Source organism: Engystomops pustulosus, chromosome 1, assembly GCF_040894005.1.
Source record: "Engystomops pustulosus chromosome 1, aEngPut4.maternal, whole genome shotgun sequence".
NCBI classification, from domain to species: domain Eukaryota; kingdom Metazoa; phylum Chordata; class Amphibia; order Anura; family Leptodactylidae; genus Engystomops; species Engystomops pustulosus.
Window position 1 is genome coordinate 187399541 of NC_092411.1, and position 15755 is coordinate 187415295.

At 43.6% G+C, this 15755-nt stretch overlaps 1 protein-coding gene across 4 annotated transcripts in view; it reads left to right on the forward strand.

The window, feature by feature from the left end:
- Nucleotides 1-13438: 13438 nt before the first annotated feature.
- LOC140069593 (tyrosine-protein phosphatase non-receptor type 9-like) overlaps nucleotides 13439-15755 on the forward strand; it is a 43672-nt gene continuing 41355 nt past the window's right edge. For all 4 annotated transcript variants that reach the window (XM_072115465.1, XM_072115484.1, XM_072115493.1 and 1 more), the window contains exon 1: nucleotides 13439-13696. In XM_072115465.1, the coding sequence (XP_071971566.1) occupies nucleotides 13661-13696 (36 nt within the window). In that variant the 5' untranslated portion in view covers nucleotides 13439-13660. The remainder of the gene's footprint in view (nucleotides 13697-15755) is intronic.

Below are 15755 nucleotides of genomic sequence, written 5' to 3' on the forward strand. Positions count from 1 at the left end.
GATGGGAATGGAACGTTAGTCAGCTCAGACACTGAAATAATGAGGGTCATGCAGCAATACTATGCTGATATCTACAAATCAAGACTGACATACAGTAGGGGAGAGATAGAGAACTTTATAACTGATGTCTCCTTACCCATGGTAACAGAGGAACAGAGATCAATGTTAGATGGCCCCATAACCATAGAAGAGCTGGAGCAGGCCCTAGCAAGTTTCGAGAATGACAAGGCCCCAGGGGTGGACGGGTTCCCCGTAGAACTATTTAAGCAGTATCAGGAAATACTTCTGCCTAAACTATTGGAAGTAGCTGCAACTGTCCATGAGACAGGCAATCTTCCAGCATCCCTGAAGGAGGCGACAATTGTACTGATCCCTAAGCCTGACAATGACCCACTGCAGCCAGAGTCTTATCGCCCCATATCACTCCTGTGTATAGACATCAAACTTATTGCCAAAGTACTGGCCAATAGGCTGGTAGAAGTTATCCTTAATCTGGTGCATAGTGATCAAACCCGCTTTATGCCAGGAAAATCTACCACTATTAACATCCGACGCCTATTTATGAATCTGCAGATGTCCCCAGAAAACGCTACCTGTAGGGCTGTCCTCTCACTCGAGGCTGCCAAAGCTTTTGACAGCGTTGAGTGGGAATTTTTATGGGCAGTCAGGCGGAGGATGGGATTCGGGTCATATTACTTAAGGTGGGTGCAGCTTATGTACTCGGAACCAAAGGCCAGAATCTGAGTAAATGGAAAGCTATCCAGCCCGTTTAGCTCGGGGAGGGGAACCCAGCAGGGTTGTCCCTTATCCCCATTCCTGTTTGCTTTAGCACTGGAGCCATTTGCGTGCATGGTTAGAGCGGCTCTTGGAGGATTTAAGTATGGGCCCCTAGACAAGCGCATCGCGCTATATGCAGATGACATGCTATTATTCTTTAACAATGTGTAGGATTCCCTATCCCCATTTATGACTCTTATGATAGAATATGGGAAGTTCTCAGGTATCCAAATAAATTGGAATAAATCTGTACTTCTACCCTTAGACCCTCTTCCTGGAAACTTCAACTGTCTGTAGTGGGGAGAGAAAACCTAACAAAAATGCTTCTGATGCCACAATTTCTTTATTTATTGCATAATTCACCAGTATGGATCCCAATGACACACTTTTACCGCATACAAAGTATATATAGGTCTTTGATCTGGCGTAAGAAGGTGGCCCGCATTCATAGTTGTATTTTTTGGCTGCCCAGTTACAACAGCTGAAGGGCTGGGGACAGCCGGGTAGTTTCATAACAGTGGAACGCCTTCTGTCCTATTGTAATGGTGGGAGACCCCGTCTCTATCTATTGGAAATAGGTGCCCAGACCCGACCCCCAGAAATGCTCCCTACGGTAGCTTTATGGGAAATGGGAATGGTATGGGAAAATAAAGGGATTCATAGGGTAGGGCAAGTAATATCCGATGAAGTAGTGAAGAGCTTTGAGCAGCTACGGGAGGAGTATCAGTTGCCACATAACATGTTTTATAGGTATCTCCAGCTAAGGCATGCTCTGGATACTCAAATGAAAAGTACCCCATTGACAATTAAAAACCATTTAGTCATTAACACTTTGATCTCCCCAGGAAGTGGTAGGGGAATAATATCGCTTATATATAGACAACTACTAGATCAATATCATAAAAAATTCCCGTTAACAATCCGATCTAAATGGGAAGCTGATATTGGGCCCATAACAGACGAGCAATGGACCTCCATCCTAGCTTGGACACCAGACCTGTCTCCAAGCGAGAAGCATAGGCTCTCTCAATTATTCCTATGCCACAGAACATATACGACGCCAGTATGGTTGTGTAGAATTGGCATAAGGGGGGATGATTGTTGCCCCAGATGTGGTAGTGACGGGGCACATTTACTCCACATGATGTGGGAATGTCCTGAACTGGGCACCTTTTGGAAGGAGGTACTGGATCTTGTAAAAAAGGTATATGTTGTGCAGGTCCCTGCCACTCCTATGGTCTGCATTTTGGGTTGGGTAGATGAGGGAACAGATGAAAGGGGACCTCGACTGGGCATTTCCCGTATGTTGTACCAAACGAGAAAACTGATTGCGTATCACTGGATACAGGCTGCTCCTCCTACTAAACAGGAATTTATTAATAAAATGAACAGGATAATTAGGCTAGAGAGGGGGGTATACATTAAGAGAAAGGCCGAAAAGCGATTTGAGAAAATATGGGGGCCTTGGCTTGACTCGCCGGGACTCCCATCTGTGCACCTGCGCAGGAACCCATTAAACACTTTATAAGACACGGTATGGAAGACATGGTGTAATTATTGCAAATGGAAACTGGCCGCCATAAGCTTAATTGATGTGTCATTAGAAGTCATGGCTTTGGTCTGTTTTTGTATACAATGATAACCCCATCACATAATGTATAATGTATAATATAAACTGTATGTAAATAAGATCCTTTCATGCTGTACGGTCTCTGGAGGGTGGGGGGGGGGGATTTGTTTTATAATGTTTGTTGTAAACTGAAAAAAACGTTTAATAAAAAAGAGTGGATTTAAAAAAAGAAATGACATGAGTTTTACTGGAAACGCTAATGAGATCAGGTCGAGGCATGGACACCTGAGCTAGTGGTACATGTGACCATACCCTAAATTTATTTAGGGGTCGGTATATTAAATAATTACTTGAGGGGGCGAGCATCTAAAATTTATGGGGCACCACAGTATATTAGAAAGGGCAATAAATAGGTAATTTAATTCATTAGGGGGCCATATGAAGTCATGGGGGAAGCATATATTGCGTAATTAATTGGGGGGGCATGATACATAATTAGGGATACAGTATTATTTATTCAGGGACTGTTATATAGTAATATATTGCAGGGTCGCAATGTATTCTTTGATATTTACAGGGGCCAGAGTGGTTTTATTAAAGGGTATATTGGAGGGGCATATTTCTGTTATCCAGGTGGCATTATACTGTGAGTAACTGTAGTATTTTTAGTTGCAGTGTGGGGCATGTGCTGCCAGGAGCAGAAGACATCTGGTGGAAAATTCTTCAGCCATAAGTTACGTCGATTCTGGCCCTGAAGGAGAAGACAAGTCACCTGTGAGGTACTAGAGCGCACTGCCTGTGTCAAATCAGTATTGTACTCACAGATAAACCTTGTAGTGTAAGACAGCTCTCGGCTTGTACTGTACATGTACTGTTATATTCATAGTGTCCATAGTAAGCCAGCATTGGGGTGGGGGGGTTACTGTCATCAGTTATTGTAATGGTTTTCAGCATTTTCTTATTGTTAACGTTGGTGCTGTGACTTCACTTTGTATTAACCCCCAGTTCTGGGTGCACAGCGTGGTCAGTTGTAGTGTGAGGAGTATATATAATATATGTGTGTGTGTGGAGGGGATAGGGTACAGTGTGGTCATTTGTGGTTAGAGGAATATATGTATGATATATTTAGGGAGATGTAAGGGGCATATATGATATATGTGGGGGCACAGTGTGTACAGTTGTGATGTAAGGAGCTTATATGATATATGTGGGATACAGTGTGGTCAGTTGTGGTGTGAGGGGTATATATGATATATGGGGTGAGCACAGTGTGGTCAGTTGTGGTGTGACGGGTATATATGATATATATGGGGGCACAGTGTGGTCAGTTGTGGGGTGAGGGGCATATATGATATATGTGGGGGCATAGTGTGGTCAGTTGTGGTGTGAGAGATACATATATATACACTCACCGGCCACTTTATTAGGTACACCATGCTAGTAACGGGTTGGACCCCCTTTTGCCTTCAAAACTGCCTCAATTCTTCGTGGCATAGATTCAACAAGGTGCTGGAAGCATTCCTCAGAGATTTTGGTCCATATTGACATGATGGGATCACACAGTTGCCGCAGATTTGTCGGCTGCACATCCATGATGCGAATCTCCCGTTCCTCCACATCCCAAAGATGCTCTACTGGATTGAGATCTGGTGACTGTGGAGGCCATTTGAGTACAGTGAACTCATTGTCATGTTCAAGAAACCAGTCTGAGATGATTCCAGCTTTATGACATGGCGCATTATCCTGCTGAAAGTAGCCATCAGATGTTGGGTACATTGTGGTCATAAAGGGATGGACATGGTCAGCAACAATACTCAGGTAGGTTGTGGCGTTGCAACGATGCTCAATTGGTACCAAGGGGCCCAAAGAGTGCCAAGAAAATATTCCCCACACCATGACACCACCACCACCAGCCTGAACCGTTTTACTGGAAACGCTAATGAGATAAGGTCGAGGCATGGGCACCTGAGCTAGTGGTACATGTGACCATACCCTAAATTTATTTAGGGGTCGGTATATTAAATAATTACTTGAGGGGGCGAGCATCTAAAATTTATGGGGCACCACAGTATATTAGAAAGGGCAATAAATAGGTAATTTAATTCATTAGGGGGCCATATGAAGTCATGGGGGAAGCATATATTGCATAATTAATTGGGGGGCATGATACATAATTAGGGATACAGTATTATTTATTCAGGGACTGTTATATAGTAATATATTGCAGGGTCGCAATGTATTCTTTGATATTTACAGGGGCCAGAGTGGTTTTATTAAAGGGTATATTGGAGGGGCATATTTCTGTTATCCAGGTGGCATTATACTGTGAGTAACTGTAGTATTTTTAGTTGCAGTGTGGGGCATGTCCTGCCATGAGCAGAAGACATCTGGTGGAAAATTCTTCAGCCATAAGTTACGTCGATTCTGGCCCTGAAGGAGAAGACAAGTCACCTGTGAGGTACTAGAGCGCACTGCCTGTGTCAAATCAGTATTGTACTCACAGATTGTACCCCCAGGCAGGTGCAGAACATGTGATGTGTACATGTGAGCAGCAGCCATCTTCTGTCCTGTGTCTGCTCCGCAACGGACCGCGCGGAGGAAATTAACGGACTGATTAAAGGGCCAGTAGCATTTTAATTCTTCATTACAGTCTATGCCACCAGCATTTTCTGCTAAGGGGAGCAACATTTTAAATTACAACTAATTACATTAGCTTATGTTTTGAGTACTCATTTGTATATGAATTATGCTTATTCCTGGAATACCCCTTTAAGTTTAAGATATGTAGACATGAACAGGTGCCAAGTCAGCTGCAGCTAGATCTATTAAAGAGTATCAGTCCACTCTCTTAGCATGTCTGCTTTAGTCAATTGTTGCATTATTTCTTAGAACTCTGTGATACGTGTGAGTTAATGTGAATTTATTCACAACAGGGTGGAGATTTGTCCTTTCGCAGCCTTGCACAATTAGTGCCAGAGTATGTAGAGAACTCCCCTTTAACCCCTTAAGGACGGAGGGTTTTTCGCCTCATTTCTCGCTCTCCAACTTCAAAAATCCATAACTTTTTCATTTTTCCGTGTACAGACCTGTGTGAGGGCTTATTTTGTGCGTAACAAATTTTACTTTCCCGTAATGTTATTTATTTTAACATGCCATGTACTGCAAAGCTGAAAAAAAATTCCAAATGTGGAAAAATTGAAAAAAAACCGCACGTGCGTCACGTTCTTGTGGGCTCAGTTTTTACGACTTTCACTCTTCGCTCCAAATAACACGCCTACTTTATTCTTTGGTTCGGTGCGATCGCGGTGATACCAAATTTATACAGGTTTTATTGTGTTTTAATACATTTTCAAAAATTAAACGAATGTGTACAAAAAAGAAAAAAATTTTTTTGCCATCTTCTGACGCTAATAACTTTTTCATACTTTGGCGCACGGAGATGTGTGAGGGGTCATTTTTTGCGAAATGAGGCGACGTTTTCATTGCTACCATTTTGAGGTCTGTGCGACATTTTGATCATTTTTTATGTTATGTAAAAAGGTGTAAAAGTCGCATTTCGGACATTTGGGCGCCATTTCCCGCCTCGGAGGTCACCGCCGGCCGTAACCGTTTTTATATTTTGATAGATCGGGCATTTTGGGACGCGGCGATACCTAATATGTCTGTGATTTTTACTGTTTGTTATGTTTTATATCCGTTCTAGGGAAAGGGGGGTGATTTGAACTTTTAATATTTTATAAATTTTTTTTATTTTTTAAACTTTTTTTTTTCTTTTTTTTTTCACTATCTTTTAGACCATCTAGGGTACATTAACCCTAGATAGTCAGATCGCTGCTACCATATACTGCAATACTTCTGTATTGCAATATATGGCATTTTTGCAGCACATTCATTACAATGAGCCACTGGCTCATTGTAACGAATATGCAGCTGCCAGATAGCCTCGTGTCAAAAGAAGACACGAGGCTACCATGGCAACTGATCGCCGCCCCCCGATGACGTTCGGGGGCGTGGCGATCGAAAAAAAGATGGCGGCGCCCACGCGCCGCCGTCTTTTAAACGCCGCCGGCGACTTTGCCGGCGGCGTTTAGGGGGTTAATAGCCGCGATCGGTGCAAGCACCGACCGCGGTTATTAGCGGTGGGGGTTTTGTGCAAAATGCAAAAACCCCCACCTTTGTATGAAGAGGACTCAGCCCGTGAGCCCTCTTCATACATCCCTTATACCTCTGCGCCGTAGAGCTACGGCGCAGAGCGTTAAGGGGTTAACAAAGATAATTGTAATAGTCACCACTCTATTTATTTATGCATTTTTTAAGACAACTAACAAAAAAAGGCACATCAAAACATCTTTCTTGGTGTGCCCAACATTAATGCCATCTGGCTATCAGGGCTATACTATAAAACTAAGAGGAAACATTGGAGCCATACTCTTAATATGGACACACACACACACTTCTTTTTCCGTCTCTCTTTTTTTGTCCTTCTCCCTCATCCTACCTTCTTTTACATCTATCCTTTGACTGTTCCATTACCTCCCTTTCCTCAACTTTTCACTGCAAACTTTTTGGACGTCCTGCAGGCCCCACAGGGTCCCTGGGCTTCCCCTCATGCTTCTCAATATTAGTAAAAATGACAGAAGGCAGATGAGACTAGTTTGCATGCCATTTATTACATATAAGCAAGCTCACATTCTTTTCTCATTGTTATACTGTATTTGAATAACGACTTGCACATACGTTTTTACTGTACTGGATATAATGAGGACTGTGTTCCGGACCCTGGTCTATATTCATGTCATTAATAAAGATAATTATAAAATAAAAAACAATTAAGTATTCATTTATCAGTATCTTCACCACATTTAATTGTCATATTGAACGGCATATACCAGATGTTTAGCCTTTTCTTAAAGGCTAGATCTTGTGGGTAGTGAAATATAAAATAGACTTTATTCATAGTTTTAAAGGGAACCTATCACCAGGAGACCCATTTTTAGCACTCCCCCAGTCTCCACAGGACATAGTACATACACTGCCAAAGTGTTTTTGTATTCTTTTGTAGGAAATTGTATTCTCGGACCTGATGAAGGAGACGTTCCGCTTCCGAAACGCCATTTTCCATAGTCCATTGTGATTCTGAATTAAATATGGAAAATTGAGCAGCGCGGCTCCAGTCTGTTTTTTTCCTCTTCCAAACCCTATGATTAAGCAAGAATCACACCACTGGACACTTTAAAAGGAGGCTGGTGCCTGGCATCATTGTCTCTCTTCTGTTAACCATGATTATCTCTAACGAAACATGTGCAGTCATCATTGCACTGAACAAAACTGGCCTAACAGGGAAGAGTATCGCAACTAGAAAGATTGCACCTCAGTCAACAATCTATTGCATCATCAAGGAATTCAAAGAGAGGTTCCATTGTTGCCAAAAAGGCTCCAGGGCGCCCAAGAAGGACCAGCAAGCGCCAGGACCGTGTTAAAAGTGTTTCAGCTTTGGGATCGGGCTACCAGCAGTGCAGAGCTTGCTCAGGAATAGCAGCAGCAGGTGTGAGTGCATCTGCACGCACTGTGAGGTGGAGACTCTTAGAGCAAGGCCTGGTGTCAAGGAGGGCAGCAAAGAAGCCACTTCTCTCCAGAAAAAACACCAGGGACAGACTGATATTCTGCAAAAGTTACAGTGAGTGGACTGCTGAGGACTGGGGTAAAGTCATTTTCTCTGATGAATCCCCTTTCCGATTGTTTGGAACATCTGGAAAACAGCTTGTTCGGAGAAGACAAAGTGAGCGATAACACCAGTCTTGTCTCATGCCAACTGTAAAGCATCCTGCAACCATTCATGTGTGGGGTTGTTTCTCAGCCAAGGGAATCGGCTCTCTCACAGTTTTGCCTAAAAACACATCCATGAATAAAGAATGATACCAGAATGTCCTCCAAGAGCAACTTCTCCCAACCGTCCAAGAGCAGTTTGGTGATCAACAATGCCTTTTCCAGCATGATGGAGCACCTTGCCATAAAGCAAAGATGATAACTAAATTGCTCAGGGAACAAAACATGGAGATTTTGGGTCCATGCCCTGGAAACTCCCCAGATGCAAGCATTGATTGTGCAAGAATGGGCTGCTTTCAGTCAGGATTTGGTCCTGAATAAGAAGGGTTAACACTGCAAATATTGACTTGCTGCAGTAACTCATTCTGTCACTAAAAGCTTTTGTTACTCATAATATGATTGCAGTTGTATTTTTGTATGTGATAAAAACATCTGACAAACACACATAAAAACCAGAGGCCAACAAGATCGGATGAAAATAAAATATTTGTGTCATTCTCAAAACTTATGGCCATGATTGTACTAAAAAAGAAACGTTTTCTTGACTGCATTTTTGTGTCCAAGGCAGAATACAGAAAAATCTGTTTCTGAAGGATGATATTAAACTAGAATATTGTCCTGGAATATCCTAAGATGCCTTTAGATTACCTTACAACGCACTTACCCTATCTACTCGAGTATAAGCTGACCCGAGACCCCTAATTTTAACACAAAAAACTGGAAAAACCTATTGACTCGAGTATAAGCTGAGGGTGGGAAATGCATTGGCCACAGCCCCAGTATATAGCCAGCCAGCCCCTGTAGAATATAGCCTACCAACCCCCTGTAGAATATGGCCTGCCAGCCCCCTGTAGTGTATAGCCTGCCAGCCCCCTGTAGTATGTAGCCTGGCTGCCACCCCTGTAGTATATAGCCTGAAAGCCCCCTATAGTACATAGCCAGCCCGTACAAAAAATAAACTACGTACTCACCATTCCGATGGCCCGGACAGTTCCTCTTCTATCTTCATGTTTGCGGCAACCCCTCTTCATTCTTCAGGCTGGCGCCAGGTCCTCAACAGCCACGCACAACTGTGATGTCAGCCAGTTTATTTTTTTTTTTATATATACCCAAGTATAAGCAAAAATTGTGCTGAAAAACTTGGCTTATACTCGAGTATATATGGTATATAGGAAACATTGAACCTCGGAACCCTTGAAGATAATGACTTCTTCTATGCAATCTTTTTAAACTAGTCATAGGCTCACAATGATATTATATTGATGAGATATCTTATGTTATAGGAAACCAATATAAGTAAGATGGAAAACCACTTTAGGTATGAATTTAACATATCAAACAGTAGGTGAAATACCGGTGATAGTGTCCTAATTAGACTGGTCGCTCAATCTAGGGGATATGGGGGGGGGGGGGGGACTGGTTTTTTTTTTAGACGTTTTTATGAAACTTTATTAACGAAATGTTAACTTTGTAAAAGTGCCAGAGGCTCTCAGGCTGATGGCGCCTCTTGGTTCTTCAAGCTTTTAACTTATGCATCCCCCCCACTGCAAGCCTCCTCCTTCTCCCGGTTGGGAAACTAGGAGAGCACATGCCCAACTCTCTCCACACTCCAGCTCTGATGTGACTGACTGGATTGTAATTCCCCCGGCCGGAGCAGGAGGAGGCTTGGAGCAGGGGCGTGCATAAATTAAAAGCTGTGGAAGCTGAGAGTTCCATAAAAACCTCTTAAAAACAGTCCCCTAGACCGAACCAGCAGTCTAATTAGGACACTCTACCACCAGTAAGCTGGTGATATATGTCCTTTAAATATACTCAGGATAACAAAATAACACATTCTCTAATTTACTGTTATTAACAAAAATACAGCATTTCACAGATATAATTCCAACCTGTCTCTATTTGTCCTGGTGTATACAATTTCTCGTGCCCCAGGATCTGACCCTAAATCAAAAGTCTAGGGTCGGGCAGGTCAGATTGTTCTCCTCTCTGACGCTGCACTGAACTCCTCTCTGACTCCAGTCCAAGACAAGTTCACACACACAGACTTCCTGTCGGCAAACAACAGCATGAGGAGTAAAGCTACAGACAGATAAGGTCGTTATCCAGGGGAGAGAGGCACAGCTGAGTTGACCATGTATGTTGTCTGTGACAGCACAGCTGAGAATGTCGTGTGTTATAAGCGTCTCATCATTTCTGATCTGTCTCATCTCTCTTTTTCTATGTGTCAGATACCAATGAATGTTCAGAAGCTAAATGAAAGTGTATATAAACCTGTAGCCTGATAATCTAAGTACATTGGCAGCACACAGTATCTCACAGCACTAGAGGGAATCAAAATGTGTCCGCTTAGAGTTGTCCCCCCCCCCCACACTTTAAAGGAAATCTACCATGCAAATCAATAAACCCGGGTCACTTACTCATACATCCAGGCGCAGCGACTGTGGTATTCTTCTTAAATCTGTATCCATGGCTTCCTTCCTAAAACCAACTTTTAAAATTATGCTTAGGAGACAGAAGAACTCCATGGGGGTGTTACCAGAGAACCTCTGTGCTGCAGATTCACAGGCTGTTACAGTGTGAAGGAGCATTTCCCCCTTTCACTATGTTCTAAAGCTTCCTGTGCTGCAGTGAGATCATTTCAGGCATATGGAGGAGAAAAGTGCTGAGAGAGCAGGGAGAGGGGTAGAGAATTTTATAGCCTGTGAAGATTCAGCACAGAGGAGCTCAGGAGACACCCCCAGAGCCCTTCAAGCTCATCGGCATCATTTTTAAAGTTGAATTTAGAAGGAAACCATAGATAAGAAATATAAGATTACTACAGTCACAGTGCCTGAATCTATGAGTAAGTGTCCCTGGTTATCTTGTTTTATTTTCATGGAAATTTTTCTTTAAATAAGACTATCTTCTGTATTGAATATTTAGCTTCTACCGCCCCTTTTCCTTACATTTATCTTACATGCTTAATTCCTAAGGAATTGAAGATTTGTAACAAATAAAAGCTGCTTCAGACGTATGAGGGCTGCTCCAGGTAAACTCACACACAATAGCCCAACTATTGCCAATAGCAAAACAAGCAGTTTGTTCACCTCACATGTGCTGTTTGTCTGTCTCGGAAAAGCCTGTGGTTCCCCAGCTGTAACAATAATCATGTGTCCAAGTTGGGAATAACAGCTCCACAACAGCTGGACGTCCCAGGCTGTCTGTGTGCATCTGCTCCAGTATCTGTATCACTGCGTTTACAAGTGTCACAGTACTCCATGTTTCCTGATAACACTGCTGTGACTTGTCTCACTAAGGAATGATCCTCTGAAAGGAATGATCAGTAGCACTTTAAGTTACCAAACCTGAGTTCTGTATATACTTTGATATTTTATTGTTGGCTTAAAACAATGGAAGACATTTATCAAGACTTGTTCTTGAACATGAAGAAGTAATCATTTGATTACATTGTATTGCAGGGTATTATCACTGTAAGCCATGACAGGACCTTACAAGCATTTACCATAGCAACGATTGACACCCTCACGAAAGCGCTTCTGGAGGCGCTGATCAAGCATGGAATCTCCTTGCAGACATTAAAGGGTCAGCACCCATGATCAGAGCTTGTTCTGGTCTGCGGGTGTTACTGTCTGTTTCCCGACGCCGGTTCAGCTGAGGTGATGAGCTGAACCAGCATTGGGTCCATGGCTTACTATTACGGCATGGAGCACAATCTGTACGATCGCAATGTCGTAATAGTACATCAACATCAAGTAGGGGGAACGAGTTAAACAAATAGGCTCTCATTGCTATGGCTATTCCGAGAGTCTCCTAATGAACGAACAATTAAATGTATAATGAATAGTGATAACATAGATTGAACTTTGCTGATATTGGGTCGCCCTTTCCAGGGTTATAAGCTTGTGTGTCAGAAACACGAGAAGTGTACTCCATCCTCTACTATCCTCTTAAAGGGGTTGTCCGAGACTTTACAAAAAAAAAACAAAAAAAAAAACGGTAACTCGGAGGCGGCTGCTTTAAAAAAATGAACATATAGTTACCTCCTGGCGCCCCCTGGGTGTCCCGCGCTGCAATCGCTCTGTTCACATGGGGCACGGAACAAACAAAGCAGCGCTGCATTCAGCTTCCGGCCGGAACAGACACCCATCCGTCGCACATATACAATGCTGTGAATAGGGACGGGTGGGCGTGGCCGGCCACCTCGTTCGGAAGCTGAATGCACCCGGAGGGCGCTGGGAGGTAAGTACGTGTTTATTTTTTTTAAGCTGCCCGCTCCCGGCCACCTTTGTTTTTTTTGTAAAGTCTCGTTAAAAAGCCTCCTGTCATCTCTAGCTGTACTATACGGTTTCCCATGGAAAATAGAGATTAGCCTGGGGGCAAGGTAAAGCCTCTGCTAGCTGCTAAACACCTGCAGATAGCTAACTATAGTAAATTAGAGAGTTGCTTATTTTTGGTTAGCGCAGAGTTAGGCAAAAGTTTTTATACTTTCCAGTTGCACTTTAACTCATCTCGGAGCTCCCAGCTCCAGAATCTTTAGACATTGATGCAGTTTTCGGCTGCTTCCTCGGTCTTCCGGCGTTTCTATTACGCGGTGCTCTGCAATTTCTGTCAGCTCCATAGAGATTAATGGAGCAGAATGGTCATGCGTGACCGTCTGCTCCATTAGTCTGACAGAGCGTATGTGGGACCCCATCAAACCACTAGTTGATCACTGAGACCCCCATTGATCAGCAAGTTAGGGCCTATCCACAGGATATGTGGAAATACCCCTTTAAGTATAGAGAGAAAAAAAATCTCTGTCTAAAAAAACTCAGCTACTGGCAGGATACCCGCATTGGTAACCTCAACTGGAGCATGATCGGAGATATCTAGATCCCACATGTGGACCTCAGTAACTCTTCTTCCTATTTCTGGAGAGGAGAGAATATAATGTAACCTAGACCACGTGCCCTGAGCATTAGAAAAGTGTATATCCTCTCCCCACAGAGTGGAGAAGACTCCATGTGTTGTTTATAGCCGTGTGCTCTAACAAGATCCCATCCCCTACCCGGGCAGGCTGTGAGGCAGGCTGTGACATGCGTGGAGCCTTTACCTCAGCCCCTGCTCACGATGCTGAGAGGCCACACCGCTTGTCCATGTACAGGCTTTGCTGTCAATGTGTAACAGTGTCTCCGGCCCGTCACAGCAGCCATGCTGCATTCAATCAAACCTCTTCCCAAATCAAAGATGGCGGCGGAGACCCCTCCCTTGCTCCAGGGGCCGCTCCATCCCTACTTCGTCACAGCCTCGCCTCTCTCCTGGTCCAAAGGGAGGAGGAGAGGCCGGGACGCTCGGCGGCCGCTGTGACGTCGGGGGAGAAGCTCGGTGTGTTGCTGTGTAGGGCCGGAGAGACGCAGAGTCACATCCTCTGCCCGCGCCGTGTCTGTACCGAGCTCGGATCCACGGGAGGTGCCCGGATGTGCCGGAGAACCGGAGCCGCGAAGAAACATGGCGGAGAAACAGCTAACGGCCCAAGAGGAACGGGTGAGCCGGGGGGCAGGGGGTCCATTGCACTGATGTATGTGCAGCCATAGCCCGGTGTGTAGTGACAGCAGCGCGGGTGATGTGTGTGCACGGCATGGAGTAGCGGAGCACCGTGTAGTAGATATGCGGCAGCCTCCTCATTCCAGCTGCTGATTGATCTAGCGACCCCTCCCTGGCCGCTGCCTCACATCCACATATGTGAGGAGCCCCGGCCGCTGCACTGGGCCCTGTACAAGATCTCCTGAGAGGATGTGCTGCCAGCAGGACAACCAGTGTACACGCTTCCACTCAGCTGACACTTGCCCCTCCTGAGTTATAATAGATTGCCACCAACTTTGGGTAAAGCCTCAGCACTGTGCACCTGTAGAGAGATGGGGAGGTATGACCCAGGACCAGCAGCAAGTACCACACTGAGCCCACATAATACTCATGAATGCTATGTAGGATACCCTGAGAAATCCTGCAGAAGGGTGAATTGTTCCAGCAGCTTGTATTCTGCAGTGGTATAAAGGTCTGCCATACGCTCCCACAGTTTAAGCTTTAGATGCTAGGCCGTAGCCCAAAATCTGCCCACCCTAATCTTCTCTTCTGTCGTTGCACAGGTTGGACGCATCAATAAGATAGTCCAGGCTTGTGGGACAGGTGGTTTACCAGCCTGTGTAGTAGGGAGGAACAATATTGTTTCAGAACCAGTCCAACCTAGTCCTGGAAGAATGTTTGCTTTATGTATTGATGGTTGATCTTCATTACAAAGGATTTGGGGGTTTTTTTTCCACCATAAGAGAAGAGGTTGAGATCTTGATGACATATCCATAGGCTCTCTGTGGGATCAGAAATGGTGAGTGTTGGATCTCAGCCAATATTATATTGATGATGTGTTTAAACCTGAAGAATTCATTTAAGTTCTTGGTTTCTGCTTGCTGTCATTGGATTGTCTTGTTAACATCCTGGGGCTTGAGGATATACAGGCCACTATCTATTTTGGCTAAAGCTGTTAAGAGAAGGCAAAATTTCAAATGACAGGTTTTTCTTTCCACCTATATTATGTACATCATATGTTAGGTGTACACAAAGGTGGATGGTCGCATACAGGTAAACTTGAAAGAAGTACGTGGGGTCATTACTGACAGGACAATACACCAATACTGCACATCAATGAGAAGGTTTAGCAGAAGCCTATGTGGTAGTGTTCTACAATTCCCATCATAGATTTCTGGGATATTATCATCCCCTTGTAAGAACAGGGGGGATCTGTCACTAAGCAGGCGTTTTGTGGCAGTTTGTCTGTCTTGGAGCTATTTGTATTTATCATGGTGGCTTAATAAATGTGGGATTTGAGGTGTTAATCTCTTCATTGGATTTGTGAAATCTTGATAAAAAGTTGTACATTTTTGTGTTATTAATTTCTAAGTATTAACCAGGAGGGGACTTCTGTTAATTTGCGCTTATATTTGCCTCTAAAGTCACACTTTATAAATCTGTCACTTTACAAATATGGTGTAAGTAGACTAAAGCCGTAAAAAAGTCACACGTTTTGGCACAGATTGATGGTAGAGACAACTGTGAGACATTTGTAAGCCAGAGAACTAACCTATCTACAATGATAATACGCCCCCAGCACCTTTTTAAGCCTCTGCTCTTATTTTGGTTCTTGTGGCTCAGGTGCTAGTTATTTATCGTTCATTTTGTTATATACTTGCCTTGCAAAAGTCAGAACTTTAAAACTTTTTTTGGGTTTAAGTTTTGCAGGCCGAGTTATCTTTTAATGGAATTGTTTTGGAGTATACATTTTGCAGGGGTTGGGGAGTGGAAACAATGTCACAATTTCACTTTTATGGATTGGTCTTTTTAATTTTCAGATTTCATGATGGTGTAAAAATACAACATGATTACTTTTTATCAAAGTATTGGGTATTTTCTCCCAGACTGCATGCAGAACATCTGATAGACATCGGTTGGAACTGGCGTAGTTTTGCGTTAAAAAACAGTGAATGAAAGTACGCAGTGCAAAGATTTTCAAATAAGCCACCTCCATGACACAGGGTACAGAGCGCAAGAA